This window comes from Loxodonta africana, chromosome 13, assembly GCF_030014295.1.
Source record: "Loxodonta africana isolate mLoxAfr1 chromosome 13, mLoxAfr1.hap2, whole genome shotgun sequence".
Lineage (NCBI taxonomy): Eukaryota > Metazoa > Chordata > Mammalia > Proboscidea > Elephantidae > Loxodonta > Loxodonta africana.
Window position 1 is genome coordinate 12,903,573 of NC_087354.1, and position 20,144 is coordinate 12,923,716.

Sequence of the window (20,144 nt, forward strand, 5' to 3'; positions counted from 1 at the left end):
GCTTTGTTTTCCACCAGTGCCTTCAGGGCAGCTTGGACCTCTTCCTTCAGTACCATTAGTTCTTGATCATATGCTACCTCCTGAAATGGTGGAACGTCGACCAATTATTTTTGGTACAGTGACTGTGTATTCCTTCCATTTTCTTTTGATGCTTCCTGCATTGTTTAATATTTTCCCCAAAGAATCCTTCAACATTGCAACTCACAACTTGAATTTTTTCTTCAGTTCTTTCAGCTTGAGAAATGCTAAGCATGTAAGACAGAGTAGAACTACCTCATAGGGTTTCCAAGGCTATAAATCTTTACAGAAGCCGACTGCCACATCTTTCTCAAAAGAAGCAGCTAGTAGGTTTGAACCACGGACCTTCTGGTTAGTAGCCACACACTTAACCACTGCACCACTTGGGCTGCAGTTTCTGCTTAGGGAGATGAAAACCATTTGAAAATGGGTAGGGGGATGGAAGGAATACACAGAGTCATTACACCAAAAAGAATTAGTCAATATTCAAACATTTCAAGAGGTCACATATGATCAGGAACCGATGGTACTAAAAGAAGAAGTCCAAGCTGCTCTGAAGGCACTGGTGAAAAACAAGGCTCCAGGAATTGATGGAATATCAATTGAGATGTTTCAACAAACAGATGCAGCGCTGGAAGTGCTCACTTGTCTATGCCAAGAAATATGGAAGACAGCTTCCTGGCCAACTGACTGGAAGAGATCCATATTTATGCCTATTCCCAAGAAAGGTGATCCACCCGAATGTGGAAATTATAGAACAATATCATTAATATCACATGCAAGCAAAATTTTGCTGAAGATCATTCAAAAACAGCTGCAGCAGTATATCGACAGAGAACTGCCAGAAATTCAGGCTGGTTTCAGAAGAGGACATGGAACCAGGGATATCATTGCTGATGTCAGATGGATCCTGGCTGAAAGCAGAGAATACCAGAAGGATGTTTACCTGTGTCTTATTGACTATGCAAAGGCATTCGACTGTGTGGATCATAACAAACTACGGATAACACTGCGAAGAATGGGAATTCCAGAAAACTTAATTGTGCTCATGAGGAACCTTTACATAGATCGAGAGGCAGTTGTTCGGACAGAACAAGGGGATACTGACTGGTTTAAAGTCAGGAAAGGTGTGCGGCAGGGTTGTATTCTTTCATCATACCTATTTAATCTGTATGCTGAACAAATAATACGAGAAGCTGGACTATTGGAAGAAGAACGGGACATCAGGATTGGAGGAAGACTCATTAACAACCTGCGTTATGCAGATGACACAACCTTGCTTGCTGAAAGTGAAGAGGACTTCAAGCACTTACTGTTGAAGGTCAAAGGCCACAGCCTTCAGTATGGATTACACCTCAACATAAAGAAAACAAAAATCCTCACAACTGGACCAATGAACAACATCATGATAAACGAAGAAAAGATTGAAGTTGTCAAGGATTTCATTTTACTTGGATCCACAGTCAACAGCCATGGAAACAGCAGTCAAGAAATCAAAAGACGCATTGCATTGGGCAAATCTGCTGCAAAGGACCTCTTCAAAGTGTTGAAGAGCAAAGATGTCACCTTGAAGACTAAGGTGCGCCTGACCCAAGCCATGGTATTTTCAATCATATCATATGCATGTGAAAGCTGGACAATGGATAAGGAAGACCGAAGAAGAGTTGACCCCTTTGAATTGTGGTGTTGGCGAAGAATATTGAATATGCATGGACTGCCAAAAGAACAAACAAATCTGTCTTGGAAAGAAGTGTGGCCAGAATGCTCCTTAGAGGCAAGGATGGTGAGACTGCATCTTACATACTTTGGACCTGTTGTCAGGAGGGATCAGTCCCTGGAGAAGGACATCATGCTTGGCAGAGTACAGGGTCAGCGGAAAAGAGGAAGACCCTCAACGAGGTGGATTGACACAGTGGCTGCAACAACGAGCTCAAGCATAACAACGATTGTAAGGATGGCACAGGACCGGGCAGTGTTTCGTTCTGTGGTGCACAGGGTCGCTGTGAGTCGGAACCGACTAGACGGCACCTAACAACAACAACAAGGGGGATGAAAACCATTTGAAAATGAATAGTGGTGATGGTTGCTCAACATGGTGGATTTAATTAAAATCACTGAATTGTACACTTTGAAATGGTTAAAATGGCAAATATTTTGTTACGCATATTTACCACAATTTTTAAAAACCTGTGGGATCATGCCACCCAAAGACTGACCCCTAATGTGAACTATGGACTTGTTAATAATGATGTATCAGTATTGGTTCGCCAATTGTAATATATCACAGGAATGCAAGATATTAATAGGAGAAACAATGTGGGGAGGGGATGGGTAAATTCAAATTATTTTCTGAACCCTGTGTTTGTAAACCTAAAACATCTCTAAAAATAACGTCTATTTAAAATGCTAAACCCATTTTTCTCCAAAAAAAAAAATTCATTCTCTCATGGTTTTGAAGGCTAGAACTCTGAAATTAAGGTGTTAGTAGGGCCATGGTCTCTCTAAAGGCTCTAGGGAGGATCCTTCCTTGCCTCCTCTTAGCTCCGTGTAGTTGCCAGCAATCCTTGGCTCATAGATATCACTCCCATTTTGGCCTCTGTCATCACACGGCATTCTGTGTTTTTGTGTCTGTGTCCAAATTTCCTTCCAGTCGTGTTGGATTTAGGGCCAACCCTAATCCAGTACGACTTTATCTTAACTTGGCTATATTTGCAAGGTCCCTACTTCTGAATGAGATGACATTCTGAGGTTCTGGATGGTGGGGGGAGGCTGTATCAACCCAGTACAGTAGTTAGTGACTGGAAGAGGACAAGAGGGGAGCTTCCAGGGTGTGGTAATATCCTGTTTCTTGATCTGGATGTCAGCTGTTTAGGTGTACTCTGTTTGTTCTGTAGGTACATCACACTTCAATAAAAAGTTCTGAAAGAATCAATTCCAGGTGGATTGTAGAGCTAAATGTGAAACGTAAATCAAGTAAGCCTCTAGTAGATGCTATAGGAAAATATGTTGGGGGTGAGGAAAATCTCTTAAGCAAAACACATACAACCCACTAATCATAAACGACAGTATAAACTGGATTACATAAAAGTTAGAAACTTCTCATCATCAAAAAAGAGCATTAAGAGTGAAAAAGACACGCCACAGAGTGTGCTCGTATCCAGAATATATAAAGAATTCCCACAAATCAATAATGAAAAGGCAGACAACCCAATGGGGGCCAAAAAAAAGAGAGAGAGAGAGAGAGAGAGAGAGACCGGAAATAGACACTTCAGGAAAGAAGCAATTGGAAAGAACACTATACACATGAGAACAGTGTGTATATCGTGAGGCCAGCTGTAGCTGGAGGGACAGGACCCACGGGATTCAGGGAAGGGTCCAGGGCTTAAGGTCCCTGTCCTGGTGCTGGGCTTCGGGCCGGGACACAGTATGAGCACCTGAGCTGGATCATCCGCTTATGATCATGGGGCACAAACGCCTGGAACCAGGAGCCCTCCATGGTACAGCTACGCCCCAGGAAGTAACCCCAAACCGGATACGGCCTCAACGCCCGTCAGCACCTTCGGAAAGAACGGGCCGCGGGCGTGGCCTCTCGATTGCTTCGGCCTGGCCGACGAGCTGCGCGCGCATGCGCCGGCTGCGATCGGTGCTGCCTGGCGGCGGGGCGCGGGGCACGCTGGGAGATCTCGTCGGCGGGAAGCAGCGGGCCGGGGCGCCGGGAAGCGGGTGGCGGCAGGATGGTGAAGCTGACGGCGGAGCTGATCGAGCAGGCGGCGCAGTACACCAACGCCGTGCGGGACCGCGAGCTGGACCTCCGGGGTGAGTCCGGGGACCGGGCAGGCGGCACGGAGACCTCGCGGTCGCGCCCCGCCGCGTGCGCCGCCGTTCTGGGCTCCAGGCCGGGCTGGGCGCTGGGACAGCCCGGCGGCCGCCCAGCAGACCGCGCGGTAGGCTCCCCCGAGGTGTCCGTCGACCCCGCTTCTTCGCACGTACCCGGCTGAATCAGGTGCGTCCTGAGCCGTCCCCGCGGGCCCCGGTGAGGCCGTGTGCGGCGGGGCTGGCAGTCGGGACCCTGAGGGCCGGGCAAGTCGGACTCGGGTGGAGGGCGAGCGGGATCGCTTGTCAGTAAATACGTTAGGATAGATCGCATGCGCGCTCGTTATCCCTAGTTTATGCGGAAGGAAGCAAGGTTCGGGAACGAAAGCCACTGTTCCCTTTCTCCAGTCTTCTTGTTAGCTTTATTTGCCTTCTGTCAAAACATTTAAAAAGTGTTGAACTGTTTGACCTGCTCCGGGGTCTCTCTAACCACCGCCGCAGGGCCTGGCCCCTTCACTGAATCCCGTGGTGTACGTGGTAGAAGCCCGTGGACCTATTCCGATCCCTGCGGGTCTTTCACCCCTAGTTAGGCTTCGCAAGAAGTGGGGAGCTCGAGTTAACTAGTTGGCATTTCAAGAGATGGCTTTAGAAGGGATGTGAAGAGCAGCTTCTCTGGGGATCACCATTCTCCAATCCTGGTCTGAGATTTGCCCTCACCGGACACCCTCGGGGGAGCATCAGTGCTCTTTCTCAGCTCCTTTCTGCCTAGATTCTTTGCCGAACTTTTGGGAAATTCCAGTGCTTTCATTTTGTTGAAAGTCCCATTCTTTAGACGAAGTCTCAGTTCAGTGGTAACTCACCACCTCCACTATCTTTGTGCATGTGGATCTCTACCTTCTGTTTCTGAAGTTCTCCCAGTGTTGAGAATACTTGTTTTGGCGCAATACGTACCTTTTTAAAAAATAATAATACATTTTATTGTTGTCGTTGAGAATATACACGGCAGTATCTACTCTGTTGTAATTCTTACAGCTCTGAATTATGTACTTAAACTCTAAAAAAAAAAAAAACTACTGCCATCAAGCTGATTCCAACTCATAGTGACCCCATAGGGTTTCCAAGGCCGTAAATCTCTAGCTGGGTTTATTTCTTTTCTTCTAGCACCTAGCACAGTAATTATGCCCACAAGTCAGTGAGTATTTGAGCGAATTGTTACACAGTATGATTTACCATTGTGTATAAACAACTGACTCTCAACTGTGAAGTGGAGCTGTGCACTTTGTGAAAGAAGTTGTTGGAATGAACAGTACACATAAGAAGGTGTTCAACTTCATTAGTTATGAGAGAAAAACAAATTAAAGCAGGAGTGCAGTATCACTGCACACCTGTCAGAATCACTACAGTTAGGGGCAGGGACCATGATGTCATGATGAGTTCTAGGGGACTGGCCTGTGTTAATGCAAAAGAGGCTGAGAACTGTTGTCCACAATGTTTGAACAAGGGTCGGACACTGATAGTTGGTAGCTCAAAGTGTAAATTCCTGTTACCTCACTTAATTAGCTCTAGGACCTTAATTAAATCATAGAGCCTCCATTTCTTCATCTCATTTTTAATGGACGAAAAACTTAAAACTTAACTTGTGGGTCAAAATGACTAAAACTACTTACGCTACTTGAATAGTGGGAAGCACCTTGTAAATATTCTTACAAATGGTAATTATTGGTATTATTAGTAAGTCCTCATTTTCGTTGTCGTAATCATCTCCATGTCCACTGCTAGGTTGTCAGCTTCATAGCAGCCGGGGCCTGTGGCTCCCTTGTTCAACATCTTAACTCCAATACCTAGTACAACGTTTGGCACATCCTAAGTGCTAGGTAAACACTTCATCAGTGAATGAAAGCTTTGAGTCAAATTACCATGAAACGTTGCCAATGTTACAAGGTGCATTTTAATTATGATAGTGTGATAACCTTTTGTGTTTTTTCTTTCTCTCTTTTTCTTCCCTTTTACAGGTTACAAAATTCCTGTCATTGAAAATCTAGGTGCTACCTTAGACCAGTTTGATGCTATTGATTTTTCTGACAACGAAATCAGGAAACTGGATGGTTTTCCTCTGTTGAGAAGACTGAAAACGTTATTGGTGAACAATAACAGAATATGGTCAGTGTCTGATTTGGCTGAGTATCTCTCTCACTTCGTGTCCTCTTCTGTCTGTATTTAGCTACACCTGATTTCTAGAATATTACTCATTTATTTAAACTGAAATCTTTTTTGATTGTCTTTCGGCTCTGTGCAAATATAGGAAAAAGTTAATGAAAGTCTGTAGATAACGTTTTTAGGAAGTACTGTGTGGTGTGGTTTTGGCTTTTTCAGATAGGCACATTTCTCATAAATTAACCATTCACTTATGATATAGTTGTATGCCTTGTAGCTGAGCTATGAATGCAGAATCGTGTATTTCTGTGGTGCACACACAGAAAAGTTACGAAGAGGACTATTTGGTAGTATGTTTTACTCAGGACTCTCTCGTTTTCCTAGGTTTCACTGGGAGCTGTAGAAATGGAAAGAGCCCTAGGCAGCTGTAGGAGGCATGGGCTCTAAGTCATCCCAGTGTGCCATTGCCCTCAGAGCCTGAGCATGATTTCCTCCCTGTGCTTCACTTCCCCATCAGATACGAGGTTGGAAGAAGGATCCCCACGGCTCCTTCCAAGGCTGGAGTCTGAAACCCTCAGAGGGAATAAGGACTTAGATCAATCATTAGCTTACTGACTTTTCACTTTTATTAAAAGAGCCATTATTTTTATTTTAGCCGTATAGGTGAGGGACTTGATCAGTCTCTCCCCTGTTTGACAGAACTCATTCTCACCAACAACAGTCTTGTGGAACTGGTAAGTTGAACAGGGAAAAATATCTTGGGGGGAGGAGTTAAAGGTACTACATGCTCCTTATAGAAAATTTGGAAAATCCAGAAAAATTCACACTGAATTATATCATTCTTTTTCTCAGTTAATTCAGGGTCTGGGTGTTTCTGGTTATATATATATATTGCAAATATCTTCTCCCACTCTGTGGCTTGCCTTTTAGGGATCTGATAGACAAGTTTCTAATTTAAGTGTAGTCCAAATCATCAAGCTTTTCCCTTACTGTTGGTGCTTTTGATATTTTCTTTTTAAGTAAACTTTTCCTCCCCCAGGTCATTAAGAAACCCTCCTATGTTGCTTTCTAGGATTTCAGTGTCCAGTATGGTAGCCAGTAGCCACACAGAACTTGTTTGAATTGAGATGTTCTAGCAGTGTAAAATACACATTGCATTTTGAAAACAGTACAAAAATAATGTCAACTCTCTCGATAGTAGTTTCTATGGATTACATGTTGAAATTATAGTATTTTACATATTGCATTAAATAAAATATATATTAATAAATTAGTAAAGTAGCCCTGGTGGCACAATGATTAAGTGCTCAGCTACTGACTGAAAAGTTGGCACCCAGCGGCTCCTCAAAAGAAAGACCTGGAGGTCACTCCTATGAAGGTTACAGCCTAGGAAGCTCGATGGGGCAGCTCTCCGTTAACAACCTTAAAGTTAGTTTTATTTGTTTCTTTTTTCTATCTTAATGTGCTGCTAAAAATCTTAAATTATGTATGTGACACACATTGTACTTCTGTTGGACAGTTTTATTCTAGAAACTTTACTGTTTTACCCTTTACGTTTAGATCAGCAGTCCACCTGGAGTTGATTTTTATGTGAGATAAAGCGCAAGTTTCTTTTTGTCTGCATATATTATTACTTTGACCTATTTTCTTTTTATCCTTTTTAAGTTTCTGCTCTATTATGTGTAAATTTTAACACAATTGAGCTCATGCTATGTATTCTATAACTTTTTTTTTTTTTTTACTTGAACATCAGTGGGTTTTGTGTAATTTGACTTTGGTTATGACCTTACCTCCTTTCCGTAATACCATGATTCATTAGAATGAACTGTATATTCCTTTTCCTGTAGACCAAGTTCATAGCTTCCCTCAGATTCTTGAAAGGGAGCTTGCCTCCAAAAGTAAGCAAACCCTGCTCTGAGGCCATCTCCTTTCTAAAATTTGTGAGGTCGTGAGGAAGACGTCTCAGGGTGCACACTCAGCTGCCCAGCAGTCATCTAGTTTAGTCAAGCGGGAAAAACATACCCCTATCCCAAACACAAACTGCCTTAAAGTAAAATGTCTGAGGTATTCAGTCCCCGTTCTTACAGAACGTGTCCTGTGATAGGAGCTGTTAGAGAAATGACTTAACGCTGTTTGCAAAGGGGAAGGAGGCAGGTTTAAAGTCTCACGTTATGATGGTGGGTTTGACTGTCTCCCGGAGTTCTGTCAATCTGAGTTTTATGTATTTTGAGATTATCTTACTTGATACATACAGATTTTAAATTGTTACTATTTTCCTGGCAAGCTGAGCCTTTTATTATTATGTTCTAACCCTCTCTACCCCTGGTCTCGTTTGTTTACCTTGCTGTCTGTTTTATCGGGTACTCAGAGACCAAAACAAACTTTCTTTTGGTTGGTATTTGCATGATAAATTATTTTTCATCCAAAATTTACTTTCAACTTTTCTGTACCTTATATTTTAGATACATCTTTTAAAAACAGCATATAGTTGTGGGTGTTTGTTGTTGTTTATTTGTTTTAATCCAATCTGAAGTCTGTCTTTTAAATGTAGTATTTACTGGTACATTTGAGTTTATCTTCTGTCATTCCTGGGGCTTTCTGTTTGTCTCACCCATTCTGCATTTCTTTTTTGTTTTGTTTTGCTTTTTTGGTCATTCCATTTTTTCCTCTAGTTAGAGATTATTTACTCTATTTCTGTTCATAATCCACCCCCTAGAATTAAAACGTACAGATTTATCAAAGTCTAAAGTTGACTGGTAACTTTACCCTCCTAGGTAATGCAGGGACCCTAAACAGTTCCCTACTAGCTAACCTCTGTTAGTATACGCTCTAGAGCTCCCTCTGGTGGTCCTTGTTAAATATGCAAAAGCTGGTACCCCTAACTTTCTTCTGAGAGAAGTCCCTGGGTGGTGCAAAAGGTTTGCTTGCTGCTAACCAAAAGACTTGTGTTTCGAGTCTACCCAGAGGCACCTCAGAAGAAAGGCCTGGCAGTCTTGAAAATCAGCCATGGAAAACTCTATGAAGCATAGTTTACTCTGAGACAATGTGGAGTTGAAATTAACTTGATTGCAATTGGTACTGATACTTTCTGAGAACTCTAGGCTCTGTTCCCCTCCCTTTTTATCTGGACTTTTTTTTACTCACTGCCTGTTTTGCCCCCGTCCTACTCAATTTGGATGTTTCTAGCAGTTCCACCCCAGGGTAGGGCTGTGTTCAGGAACGATTATACCAGGTTCATGGCTTGAGTTCCCAGTGTGAATAGCTTACTGCGAAGTCACGTCGGTTTTGGCATTGCTCTCTTTTCTAAGTCGTTGCTTTAAGCTCATTAGTCCTTTGGAGATTGCTACAGGAAATCAATTCTTCTGTCTCTCTACTGTTGAAACAGTAGCTATTAATGCCAAAAAGTTTAATTTTAAGAAACTCAAGTTTATTCACCAGTTTACTCAGTATCTCTAATGTGCTAGGGGAGCCCTGGTGGCTCAGTGGGTAAGAGCTCAACTGCTAACCAAATAGGTCGGTGGTTCAAATCCACCAGCTGCTCCTTGGAAACCCTATAGGGCAGCTCTACTCTGTCCTATAGGGTCGCTGAGTCAGAACTGACTCGACGGCAATGGGTTTGCTTTTTTGGTTTGGAATCTGCTAGGTGCTGGAGCAGTATAATAAATAAATAAAAGATAAGATGAGGCCTTGCTCCAAAGGCACCTACTGTTTCAGAGTATCAAAGTAATGCACGTATGAGTGCTCTTACCTGTGGTGGTTGTTTTGCAGGGTGATCTGGACCCTTTGGCAGCTCTCAAGTCGCTGACTTACCTAAGGTTTGTAAGTTATTTGTGGCGGTGGCGAAACTAATGAAGTCCTTTAAAATGACAGATTTCCTAGCCTTGCCTTTAAAACAATCGGTTACTAAAAAAGTACCTTTTGAAAATATTGCTTTGGGCCCCTGTGTTCTGTTAAAAGTTTCCCTAGTGTTATTTAAGTCATTAATGACATTGAAAAGTGTGAAGAATAGTGAGATTTTCTTTGATTTACAGATTCGTTAGACTTTATTAAAATGGGCCTTGAATAATGTGCTATGAGCGAGGTTAGCATTACGTTGTTCCTTTTCTTGTAGTATTCTAAGGAATCCTGTAACAAATAAGAAGCATTACAGACTGTATGTAATTTATAAAGTTCCACAAGTCAGAGTACTGGATTTCCAGAAAGTGAAACTGAAAGTAAGTATTAGCATTATTGTGTTGACTGGGGGGTCATTATGGAGTTGTGTGTTTTCCTGTGTATTTTTGTACCTGATTTTTTTAATTGCCTACTCAGTAAACTTTACTATTAGTTTGTAATTAAAATGTGGGAAAGAAAATGTTGCCATTTCACAGCAGAACTATGGCGGGACCTTGAGTTAAAGCGCTTTTACGTGGTGTCAGTCATTCCATAGGTGGCAGAACGACGGGCCACAGTGACCTCTGTTAACAGGTGGCTGAGATGTCTTTCCGACGGGGATCTTAATATAATGCTACATTTTTGAGCAGCTTTCATTGCTAGAATGTTTTTCTCTTTTGGGGGAGGTTTTTTTTGTTTTCACCTTCTTGGTTCCTTAGGAGCCCCTCTTTGGTACCAGCAGAGGGGACTTCTTCAGGGAGCTTCAGCAGAGAAAGCAAGGCCAATGTGTTTATTTTTAATTCATAATTGGCTTTTGGTATTTTAACCAGCCCAGAGTATTTCAGGGGCGTATTCTTCCGTGTTTTCTGAGGAATGCATCTAAATGCATGTGGTATTCCTGTTTCCATTAACTCTGTGTGTGGTGTCGCTGTAGGAGCGTCAGGAAGCAGAGAAAATGTTCAAGGGCAAACGGGGTGCACAACTTGCAAAGGATATTGCCAGGAGAAGCAAAACGTAAGATACAGATCTAACTTGACTCCATTTCTCCTTCAGAAACACTGTGTGGCAGTTTGCCTCCTACAAAATTAAACAGAACAGCTACGACTCATGTGGTATTAAATTTGGGTGCTGGTGGTCCATGACACCATCGATGTTGTATACATCTGTGAAATTCCCAGGTCAGCAGAGCAGATATTTCCATGTTCAGTCTTGATGGGATATATATGTGTCCTGCTTTCTCTATAGGAAGATGAACTGGGTAGTGTTTCTGAAGGAGAGCATTCTTGTATCAGTTTGTTAACAAAGATAAGATACTACACTGATTGAATTACTTTCAAAAGCTTTTGAAAGTAAAAGAGAAGCAATTTCTGTGGCCTCGATTTAACAGTTACGTTCTTCCCCCTCTCAAGTTTTAATCCAGGTGCTGGTTTGCCAACTGACAAAAAGAAAGGTGGGCCGTCTCCAGGGGATGTAGAAGCAATCAAGGTAATATGTCAAGACTCTTGGACTGGAGAGAGTGGAGATGGAATTGGGACACAAGGACGTGGAAAAACAAGTTCTGAACGTTGTAGATTCCAGTTCGCACAGCTCTTAGAATCCAGCTATACTTCCATTAAGGAAAAACTAGCTAAAAGTTACTGTTTAACCAGACTTTGTCATGAATTGATGATTATGGCTAGTCCTAGCAAGGCAGCTCTGGTCTCTCACATGTTCCCAGGATGCATTTATTGTGGGGCACTTGGAACAGTTAGTTACTTGGTAAGCTGTCTCAGTGGTTTGCCTCTCTTCTTACTTCCAGATATTTCCTGTGTCTGGCAGAGCCTCTGTGCAAGGATATCAGTGGAAAATCATAATTTTATATTATTGTCTCCTAAATTATTAAGTAATACAGTACCAAATAAGTACTTAAACTAGCTAGAAATTTTAAGCCACTTGGAATGATTACTTATTTGCTCTCTTTATGAGAGGGCCACCATCTCTTTACCAATATTGGAAATTTGTAATACTGTTTTTGGGTTGATTTCCATGTACCAATGAAATGCTTCTCCCAACACACATTATTTGACGTTCTGACTTGAAAAGTTGCTGTGCGTTTTTGTTGGCGTTTAAACTAATTGCCCATGTCCATCATCTTCTGTCCTCCAGAATGCTATAGCAAATGCTTCGACTCTGGCCGAGGTGGAGAGGCTGAAGGGCTTGCTGCAGTCTGGCCAGATTCCCGGCAGAGAACGCAGATCAGGTCAGGAGATGGTCATCTGTCTTTGTTCAAATTAATGTTACAAAGATGATTACAGAACACTTCAGAGGCTCTAACACAAGAATGACAGAATAGTGCCTCATTTCCATCTAATCGAATATATTCAAAAGCCCTTTAAATGCTCTTCAAAGATGAAGAAATTATTTGATAAATTTTTTTGTTATAAGAGTGTGGGGGTTTTTGTGTAAAAGTTGAAGCAATGATTATTTCGTAGTCATGGAATGAAACTAAGCTCCAAAGGTAACCATGTGGAGTTTTACCCGTGTATACGATAGCTTAGTCGTTAAGAAATAGGTTCTAAAGTCAAACAACCTGGGGCCCTAATTTTAGCCTCACTCGCTGTGTCCTTGGGCAAGTTTCTTAACCCTGCTAAGCCACTTGATCTTTAAATCAGGGGTGATAATAGTTGTGAGGTGCCATCAAGTTGGTTCGCACTCATAGCGGCCCTGTGTACAACAGAAGGAAGCACCACTTGGTCCTGTACCATCCCCACAATTTTTGCTATGTTTGAGCCCATCTGTGCAGCCACTGAGTTGGTCCTTCTAATTGAAGGTCTCCCTCTTTTCCACTGACCCTGTGGTCCCTCCTGATAACGTGTTGAAAGTAGGTGAGAAGCCTCACCATCCTCACTTCTAAGGAGCTTCCTGGCTGTACTTGTTCCAAGACAGATTTATTCCTCCTTCTGGCAGTCCATGGTATGTTCAGCATTCTTTGCCAGCACCGTAATTCAGTGGCATCAATTCTTCTTCAGTCTTCCTTATTCATTGTCCAGCTTTTGCATGCTTATGAGGCAGTTGAAAATACCATAACTCGGGTCAGGCACACCTTAGTGACGTCTTTGCTTTTTAACACTTTAAAGAGGTCATTTGTAGCAGAGGAGCCCTGGTGGCACAGTGATTAAGCACTTGACTGCAAACCAAAAGGTCGGTGGTTTGAACCCACCAGCCGCTTCGCAGAAGAAGATGTGGCAGTCTGCTTCTGTAAAGATTATAGCCTTGGAAGTCCTATGGGGCAGTTCTACTCTGTCTTACAGAGTCACTATAAGTCAGAACCATCTGGACAGCAGTGGGCAGCAGATTTGCCCAATGCAATACGTCATTTGATTTCTTAACTGCTGCTTCCGTGGACGTTGATTGTGAATCCATGTAAAATGAAATCCTTGACAGCATCATTGTTTTCTCTCTTTATCATGATGTTGCTTATTGGTCCAGTTGTGAGGATTTTTGCTTTCTTTATTTACGTTGAGGTGTAATCCATTCTGAAGACTAGTCTTGCATCTTCATTAGTAAGCGCTTGAAGTCCTCTTTGCTTTTAGAAAGCAAGGTTGTGTCATCTGCGTATCAGAGATGAATGAGTCTTCCTTCAATCCCAATGCCCAATTTTTCTTCATATAGTCCAACTTCTCAGATTATACGCTCAGCATACAGGTTGAATAGGTATGGGGAAAGGATACAGTCCTGACGCACCTTTCCTTATTTTAAACCTTGTGGTATCCCCTTGTTCTCTTCAAATGATTGCCATTTAGTCCATATTCGGGTTCCTCATGAGCACAATTAAGTGTTCTGGAATTCCCATTCTTTGCAATGTTATCCGTAATTTGTTATGATCCACACAGTCGAATGCCTTTGCATGGTCAATAAAACACAGGTAAACACCTTTCTGGTATTCTCTGTTTTCTGGCAAGATCTCTCTGACATCAGCAGTGATATCCCTCATTCTATGTCCTCCTCTGAATCTAGCTTGAATTTCTGGTAGTTCTCTGTTGCAGCCACTTCTTCAGAGAAATTTTACTTGCGTGTCGTATTGATGATATTATTCAATAATTTCTGCATTCTGTTGCATCACCATTCTTTGGAATGGGCACAAATACAAATCTCTTCAAGTCAGTTGGCCAAGTGGCTGTCTTCCAAATATCTTGGCGTAGATGAGTGAGGACTTCCAGTGCCGCATCCATTTGTTGAAACATCTCGGATGATATTCCATCAATTCTTGGAGCCTTGTTTTTCACCATTGGCTTCAGTGCAGCTTGGTCTTCTTCCTTCAGTACCATCAGCTCTTGATCGTGTGTTACTTCCTGAAGTGGCTAAACATCGACCAATTCTTTTTGGTACAGTGACTGTGTGTTTTTTCCATCTTTTTTTGATGCTTCCTGCATTGTTAAATATTTTCCCCATAAAATCCTTCAACGTTGCAACTCAAGGCTTGAATTTTTTCTTCAGTTCTTTCAACCTGAGAAATGCTGAGCATGTTCTTCCCTTTTGGTTTTCTAACTCTAGGTCATTAGGATATTTTACTTGTCTTCTCGAGCTATCCTTTGAAATCTTCCATTCAGCTCTTTTACTTCATCATTTCTTCCATTTGCTTTATTTACTCGATGTTCAAGAGCAAGTTTCAGAGTCTCTTCTGATATTCGTTTTGGCCTTTTCTTGATGTTTTCACACAACTCATCTGACCTTCGGTCATTAGTGTTACAATGCATCAAATCTGCTCTTGAGATGGCCTCTCAATTCAGATGGGATATACTTGAGGTCATACTTTGGCTCTCGTGGACATGTTTTAATTTTCTTCAGCTTCAACTTGAATATGAGCAGTCGATGGTCTTTTCTACAGTTGGCCCCTGGCATTGTTCTGACTGATGATATTGAGCTTTTCCGTCATCTCTTTCCACAGAGGTAGTCGATTTGATTCCTGTGTATTCCGGCTGTCAAGGTCCATGTGTATAGTCGCCGTTTATGTTGTTGAAAAAAGGTATTTGTAATGAGTAAGTCATTGGTCTTAGAAAATTCTGTCACATAATCTCCAACATCATTTCTGTCACCAAGCCATATTTTTCAACCACCAGTCCTTCTTTTTTCCTGTTTCACATCCAGTCAGCAGTAATTGTCAGTGCGTCTTGATTGGATGTTTGATCAATTTCAGACTGCAGAAGTTGGTAAAAATCTTCAGCTTACTCATCTTTGGCCTTAGTGGTTGGTGTGTAAATTTGAGTAAATAACTGGTCTTCCTTGTAGGCTTATGGATACTATCCTGTCACTGACAGCGTCGTACTTCGGGATAGATCTCGAAATGCTCTTTTTGACAATGAATGCAACACTGTTCCTCGTCAATTTGTTGTTCCCACCATAGTAAAAAATACATATTATAGGTTTTTTATTTGAATGTAACTGGAGACCTCTGCCTAGACTGGCAGCTCAGGGAGAGTGTCCCTGGGAAATAAGGTATGATCTTCTAGTTTAAAATGACTGCAAAGGACTCTGACACCAACCAAGCAGATTTAGGCTGAATTCACAGGTTAAGGGCATAGTCTTCCAGACTGACAATCTGCCCAAGACTTCAGACACCAGCTGCAAGCTCAGGGGTTCCCAGGGCCACCCTCACTTCTGACTAACTGACTACAAAGTTGGGTATTCCCACTGCCCTCTCAGGCTCCGTAATTTATTAGAACAGTTCCCAGAACTCAGGAAAGCACTATGCTTAGGATTTTAATCTCATGATACCAGAAAGGGTACAGAACAAGAGATGTATAGGGTGAGGTCTTGGGGTGGTCCCACACGTGAAATTTCTGTGCCCTCTCCCCATGGAGCCAGTGATCATCACCATCCTGGCACACTGAGAATCTGGGAGGCTCACCTGAACTTTGGTGTCCAGAGTTTTTCCTGGGATTTCATCCTATAGGCATGATTGACTAAATCTTCAGTCATGGAATTGAACTCAGTCTCCAGCTCCCCACCTCCCTTCGGTACAGCAAGGCCAGCTGTTATCACTTGGTAGGTCTTTCTGGTGTGGCCAGCCCTTGTCCTGATCCTCTCCTGAGAGCCCGCCATGAATAACAAAGACTCCAGTCACTGGGGAAATTCCAAGGGATTTAGAGTTTACCTCCCAGGAAGCAGGGACAAAAGCTAGACACTCTTTAAGTTAAAGTGTTCACTCCACATTGAGTAAGACATTAATTAGACCAGTGGTTCTTACAGTGTGGTCCATGTGCCCCTGGAAAGAACTACAGGAGTCCCTGACTTACAACATCATAAGTCAGTTCTGATGTAAATTGAATACCTTTTTTTCTTTTTTTAAGTTCTTATTATTATTGCCTTTTATTATCAGTATCTTAATTCAGTCTTTGTCTGTCAGCAGGTGAACATCTGAGAATTATTAAACCAGAAAAAACCAAACCCATTGTTGTCCAGTCGATTCTGACTCATAACCACCCTATAAAAACCAAACCCATTGCCGTCGCGTCAATTCTGACTCAAAGCGACCCTATAGGACACAGTAGAACTGCCCCATAGAGTTTCCAAGGAGCGTCTGGTGGATTCAAACTGCTGCCCTTTTGGTTAGCACCTGTAGCACTTAACCGCTACGCCATCAGGGTTTCCAGCCACCCTATAGGACAGAGTAAAACTGCCCCATAGAGTTTCCAAGGCTGTAAATCTTTATGGAAGCAGACTGCCACATCCTTCTCCTGCAGAGCTGCTGGTGGGTTCAAACCACCAACCTTTGAGTTAGTAGCCGGACATTTTAACCACTGTGCCACCAGGGCTCCTGCCAATGTAGTACATATTACTAACAATAAGATGTACGCAAAAAAAGGACGGTCGTGAGTGTGGTTCTCGTAACTGGGGTACGTCCTAAGTCAGAGGCTGCCTGTCCTTTTGTAATACCACAGAGGCATTATTTGCTTTTTAAATTGCATTGACATTTGTACTAATGGTGCAGAGCAGTGGTGGGTACACTGCTGGCGCCGTCCACCACCACCGCCGGTTGCCTTTGTCCGCTCTGACTCAACCGTGACCCCACATATGTCAGAGTAGAACTGTGCTCCACAGGGCTTCAGTGGCTGACTTTGGGGAAGATCATCATCAGGCCTTTCTTCCAAGGTGCCTCTGGGTAAACACACATCTTTCAGTTGGCAGCTGAGCGCGCTAACCATTTGCAGCACCCGGGGACTCCACTGGGCAGCACAAGTAAAATGTGTACCACCTATCTGACCTAAGACCGCCCTTGACGATGCCGTAAAAATCATTAATTTTATCAAGTCTCACCCTTGAGCACACATCTTCTTGATTCCCTGGGGGCGGATGGGAGCTTTACATGAAGCAGCGCTTCTGTGTACGGACGGTTGTCTGCGTGGGAGGCACCTGTACAGTTATTTCATTGAGAAGCAGATATTTTCTTGAACATGAATGAAGTAAGCCTGTCATTTCAAGGAAAACAACTGACAGTGCTGAATGCCAATGGGAAAATTCAAGATTTCAGACAAAAATTATAAGTTGGACACTCGTATCCAGCACTGGGGCCTTAGCAGCGCCCCCTCCGTCCGTAGGCTCTTCTCCTGAGGAGGTGGGTGGTGATATGATGAGTATGGTTTCATGTCATGTCATGCATGGGTGGAAGACCTGTTCAGAGTACAAGGTAAATTAGTGGACTGTCAAGTGAGGTAGTACAGAAAGTTTGCTGAGAGGGTTTCGGACACCATGCTGCAAGCTAAGTTTTAAGGAACTACCACGTTTCAAGCTGTGGCATAGTAACAAAAAACGGATACCCACAATTGATGGAAAGGCTATTAAAATACTCTTCCCTCTTCTGCCCTCGTATTCTGTGAGGCAGAATTTCTTCGTATCCTTCAGTCAAAACTATATTACAACAGGTGGAATACTGAAGCCGATATGAGAAATCAGCTGACTGAAGGTCAGACGTTACAGAGAGATATAATGCAGAAATATAAAATAATACCAATCCTCTCAGTATATATTGCTAATTTTTATAAAAAATATAGATGGCATTTTAATGAGCTGCTAGTTTTTTGTTTGTTTAATTCTCAGATTTAGTTTCTGACAGTAAATTTGTAGAGCTAAATGTAATCCACATAAACAAAAGGTCATTGGATCCTGAGACCAAAAAGTCTGAGAACAGCGAAATAGACAAAGGCAAAGAAGTCTTCCAGGTAAAAGGAGCTGGACAGCAAACCTGTAGCCACAGGAAGAGGTGGATGAGGGCCAGGATGGATGGAGGTGACGCGGGAAAGCACGTGGAGACTACAGAGAGGGAGCGCGGTCAGGCCCCACAGGGCAATAGGGTGTGTGAAGGATTCCGTGAGGTCTTTAGTCTTGAGAACCTTAGAAATCTACTGAAGGCTTTTAAGGTTCTGTGCTGCCAGAGGTTGGAGGAAGGGAGGTATAATACCAGATTTGCTTATTCTGACTACAGTATGACAAAACCAAACCCAACCCAGTGCCGTCCAGTCAATTCCGACTCGTAGCGACCCTGTAGGACAGAGTAGAACTGCCCCATAGAGTTTCCAAGGCACCTGGAGGATTCGAACTGCCGACCCTTTGGTTAGCAGCCATAGCACGCCACCAGGGTTTCCATAGTGTAAATGACAGAATTCCTGAATTAATTTGCTTCCCCTGGAATAGTTCGTTTGAGCCTTGGAGCCTCTTGACATTTTAAATCTGAAAGCTCGTTAGGGAAGGGAAGATAGACTGTCGTTCTTGGTGGCCTATTTGATAGTCTTCCAAGTAGCACTTCTTAGCGGCACTCTTTCTTAGTCGTATCTAGAATTTGTATGTTTGGGTCTAACTCCATAAAAATAGTAGGCTTAAACATGAGTAATTTTTCCAAACACTAGCAGGGTCAAAAACAGACTTCCTTTTTCAGAGTACATTGACTAAAATGTGTGCAGTAAATTGTTGAACAAATTTAAAGACCTTTTGGTTGTTGTTGCCATATCTCCCTGATTTACAGAGGCAATTAAATTATTGACTTTTCTCAGTATCTGGCATACAGCAGGCGCCCAGATGTTTTTTGAGTGCATTTCCCAGTTCCTTTGTCTATGGTACTGACAACAACAAAATACAAAGTGTAAATTCTTACCCTCACAAAAATGAGTTACACACCGGAGTGGGTTACAGTGGGAGACAGCAGTTGAGACATTCATAAAACACTTTCCTTAGAAATTGACCATCCCTTCCGATAATTGAAAGACAGGCCATCTCCAGACTATAAACTCCTGGAGCACCGGGGCTCTGTTTGTACCCAGTCCAGGGCCTGGCACACCATAGCCTCACACAGCGAGCACTCACACATCCAGCAAACAAATGATGTAAAACTGATTTGACTTCTGACTTTTATTTAGGGCCCAGTGACGACGGTGAAGAGGAGATGGAAGAAGACACAGTCACTAACGGATCTTGAGCGCCGTGTGGCCTGGGCACGGGCAGGACGTGGAATGATGCCAATTGGGGATAAGTCTTGCTTTTTGAACGTGGAGTAATCTTATGTCTGCAAAGTGAAATCATACACGTTGATGAAATGCTGAAAACTCTTGCTGTTCATTTTGTAATGTAAATTTTGAAATCTAAATGTCCGTTTTCTACAAACAGTGAAGCGAAGGACAGTCCGTGTGCTGCTGAGTTGCATCTCACCGTGGGGTGTTCGCAGTGCAGTTGTGTGGTGGTTTTTAAGTGGGGAGGGTGGGGCGGTGGCCTTACATAGTCCTCTCTGAATTGTTGAGATTTTAAAGTTCTTAATAAAATTCAAGATTATCTGTCTTGCTGCCCGTGATTGTTAATAAAAAGCAGCAGTCTCTTTACTGCATGTTTTCTGCAGAGTAACAGTAACAGTAAGCTCCACTGAAGGCAGCCGGGCGGCAGGTCTTCCACGAGTCACGTCCTTTGACCTTTCCCTTTAACCCTACATACAGACATCATGCAAATTAATAAATTACTCATTTGCAAAAATAGAGGGGAAACGTGACTTCTGCTTGTCAGGGGATGGAATATGAGCAGAGGAATAGCGTTTTCCAACTTTCAGGACATGGTAGGGGGATCATGGCCTCCCTGGTGGACAGACCGAGGCCTGATTTCCTCATAGCTCCTAAACATTTTATTCTTCACACGTTGTGGCCAGTTAACGCTAATCTAAAAAACAGGGTGCTGGTGGGGAGGGGCAAACACTGTATCTCTGTGTCCACCTTTTCTCACCTGGCATTCATTGTTCTACAGTTTTTCCACCCAGAGTCAGTGAACCTTAA

The 20,144-nt window shown here is 42.8% G+C and overlaps 1 protein-coding gene across 1 annotated transcript; it reads left to right on the forward strand.

Moving 5' to 3' along the window:
- The first annotated feature begins 3,703 nt into the window (after window positions 1–3,703).
- On the forward strand, window positions 3,704–19,662 carry SNRPA1 (small nuclear ribonucleoprotein polypeptide A'). Its single transcript, XM_064296239.1, has 9 exons — window positions 3,704–3,834; window positions 5,844–5,991; window positions 6,641–6,719; window positions 9,754–9,800; window positions 10,097–10,199; window positions 10,793–10,872; window positions 11,268–11,343; window positions 12,004–12,097; window positions 19,248–19,662. The coding sequence occupies exons 1-9, from the start codon at window positions 3,753–3,755 to the stop codon at window positions 19,304–19,306; spliced, it is 768 nt and encodes a 255-aa protein (XP_064152309.1). The 5' UTR covers window positions 3,704–3,752; the 3' UTR covers window positions 19,307–19,662.
- Window positions 19,663–20,144: the final 482 nt, after the last annotated feature.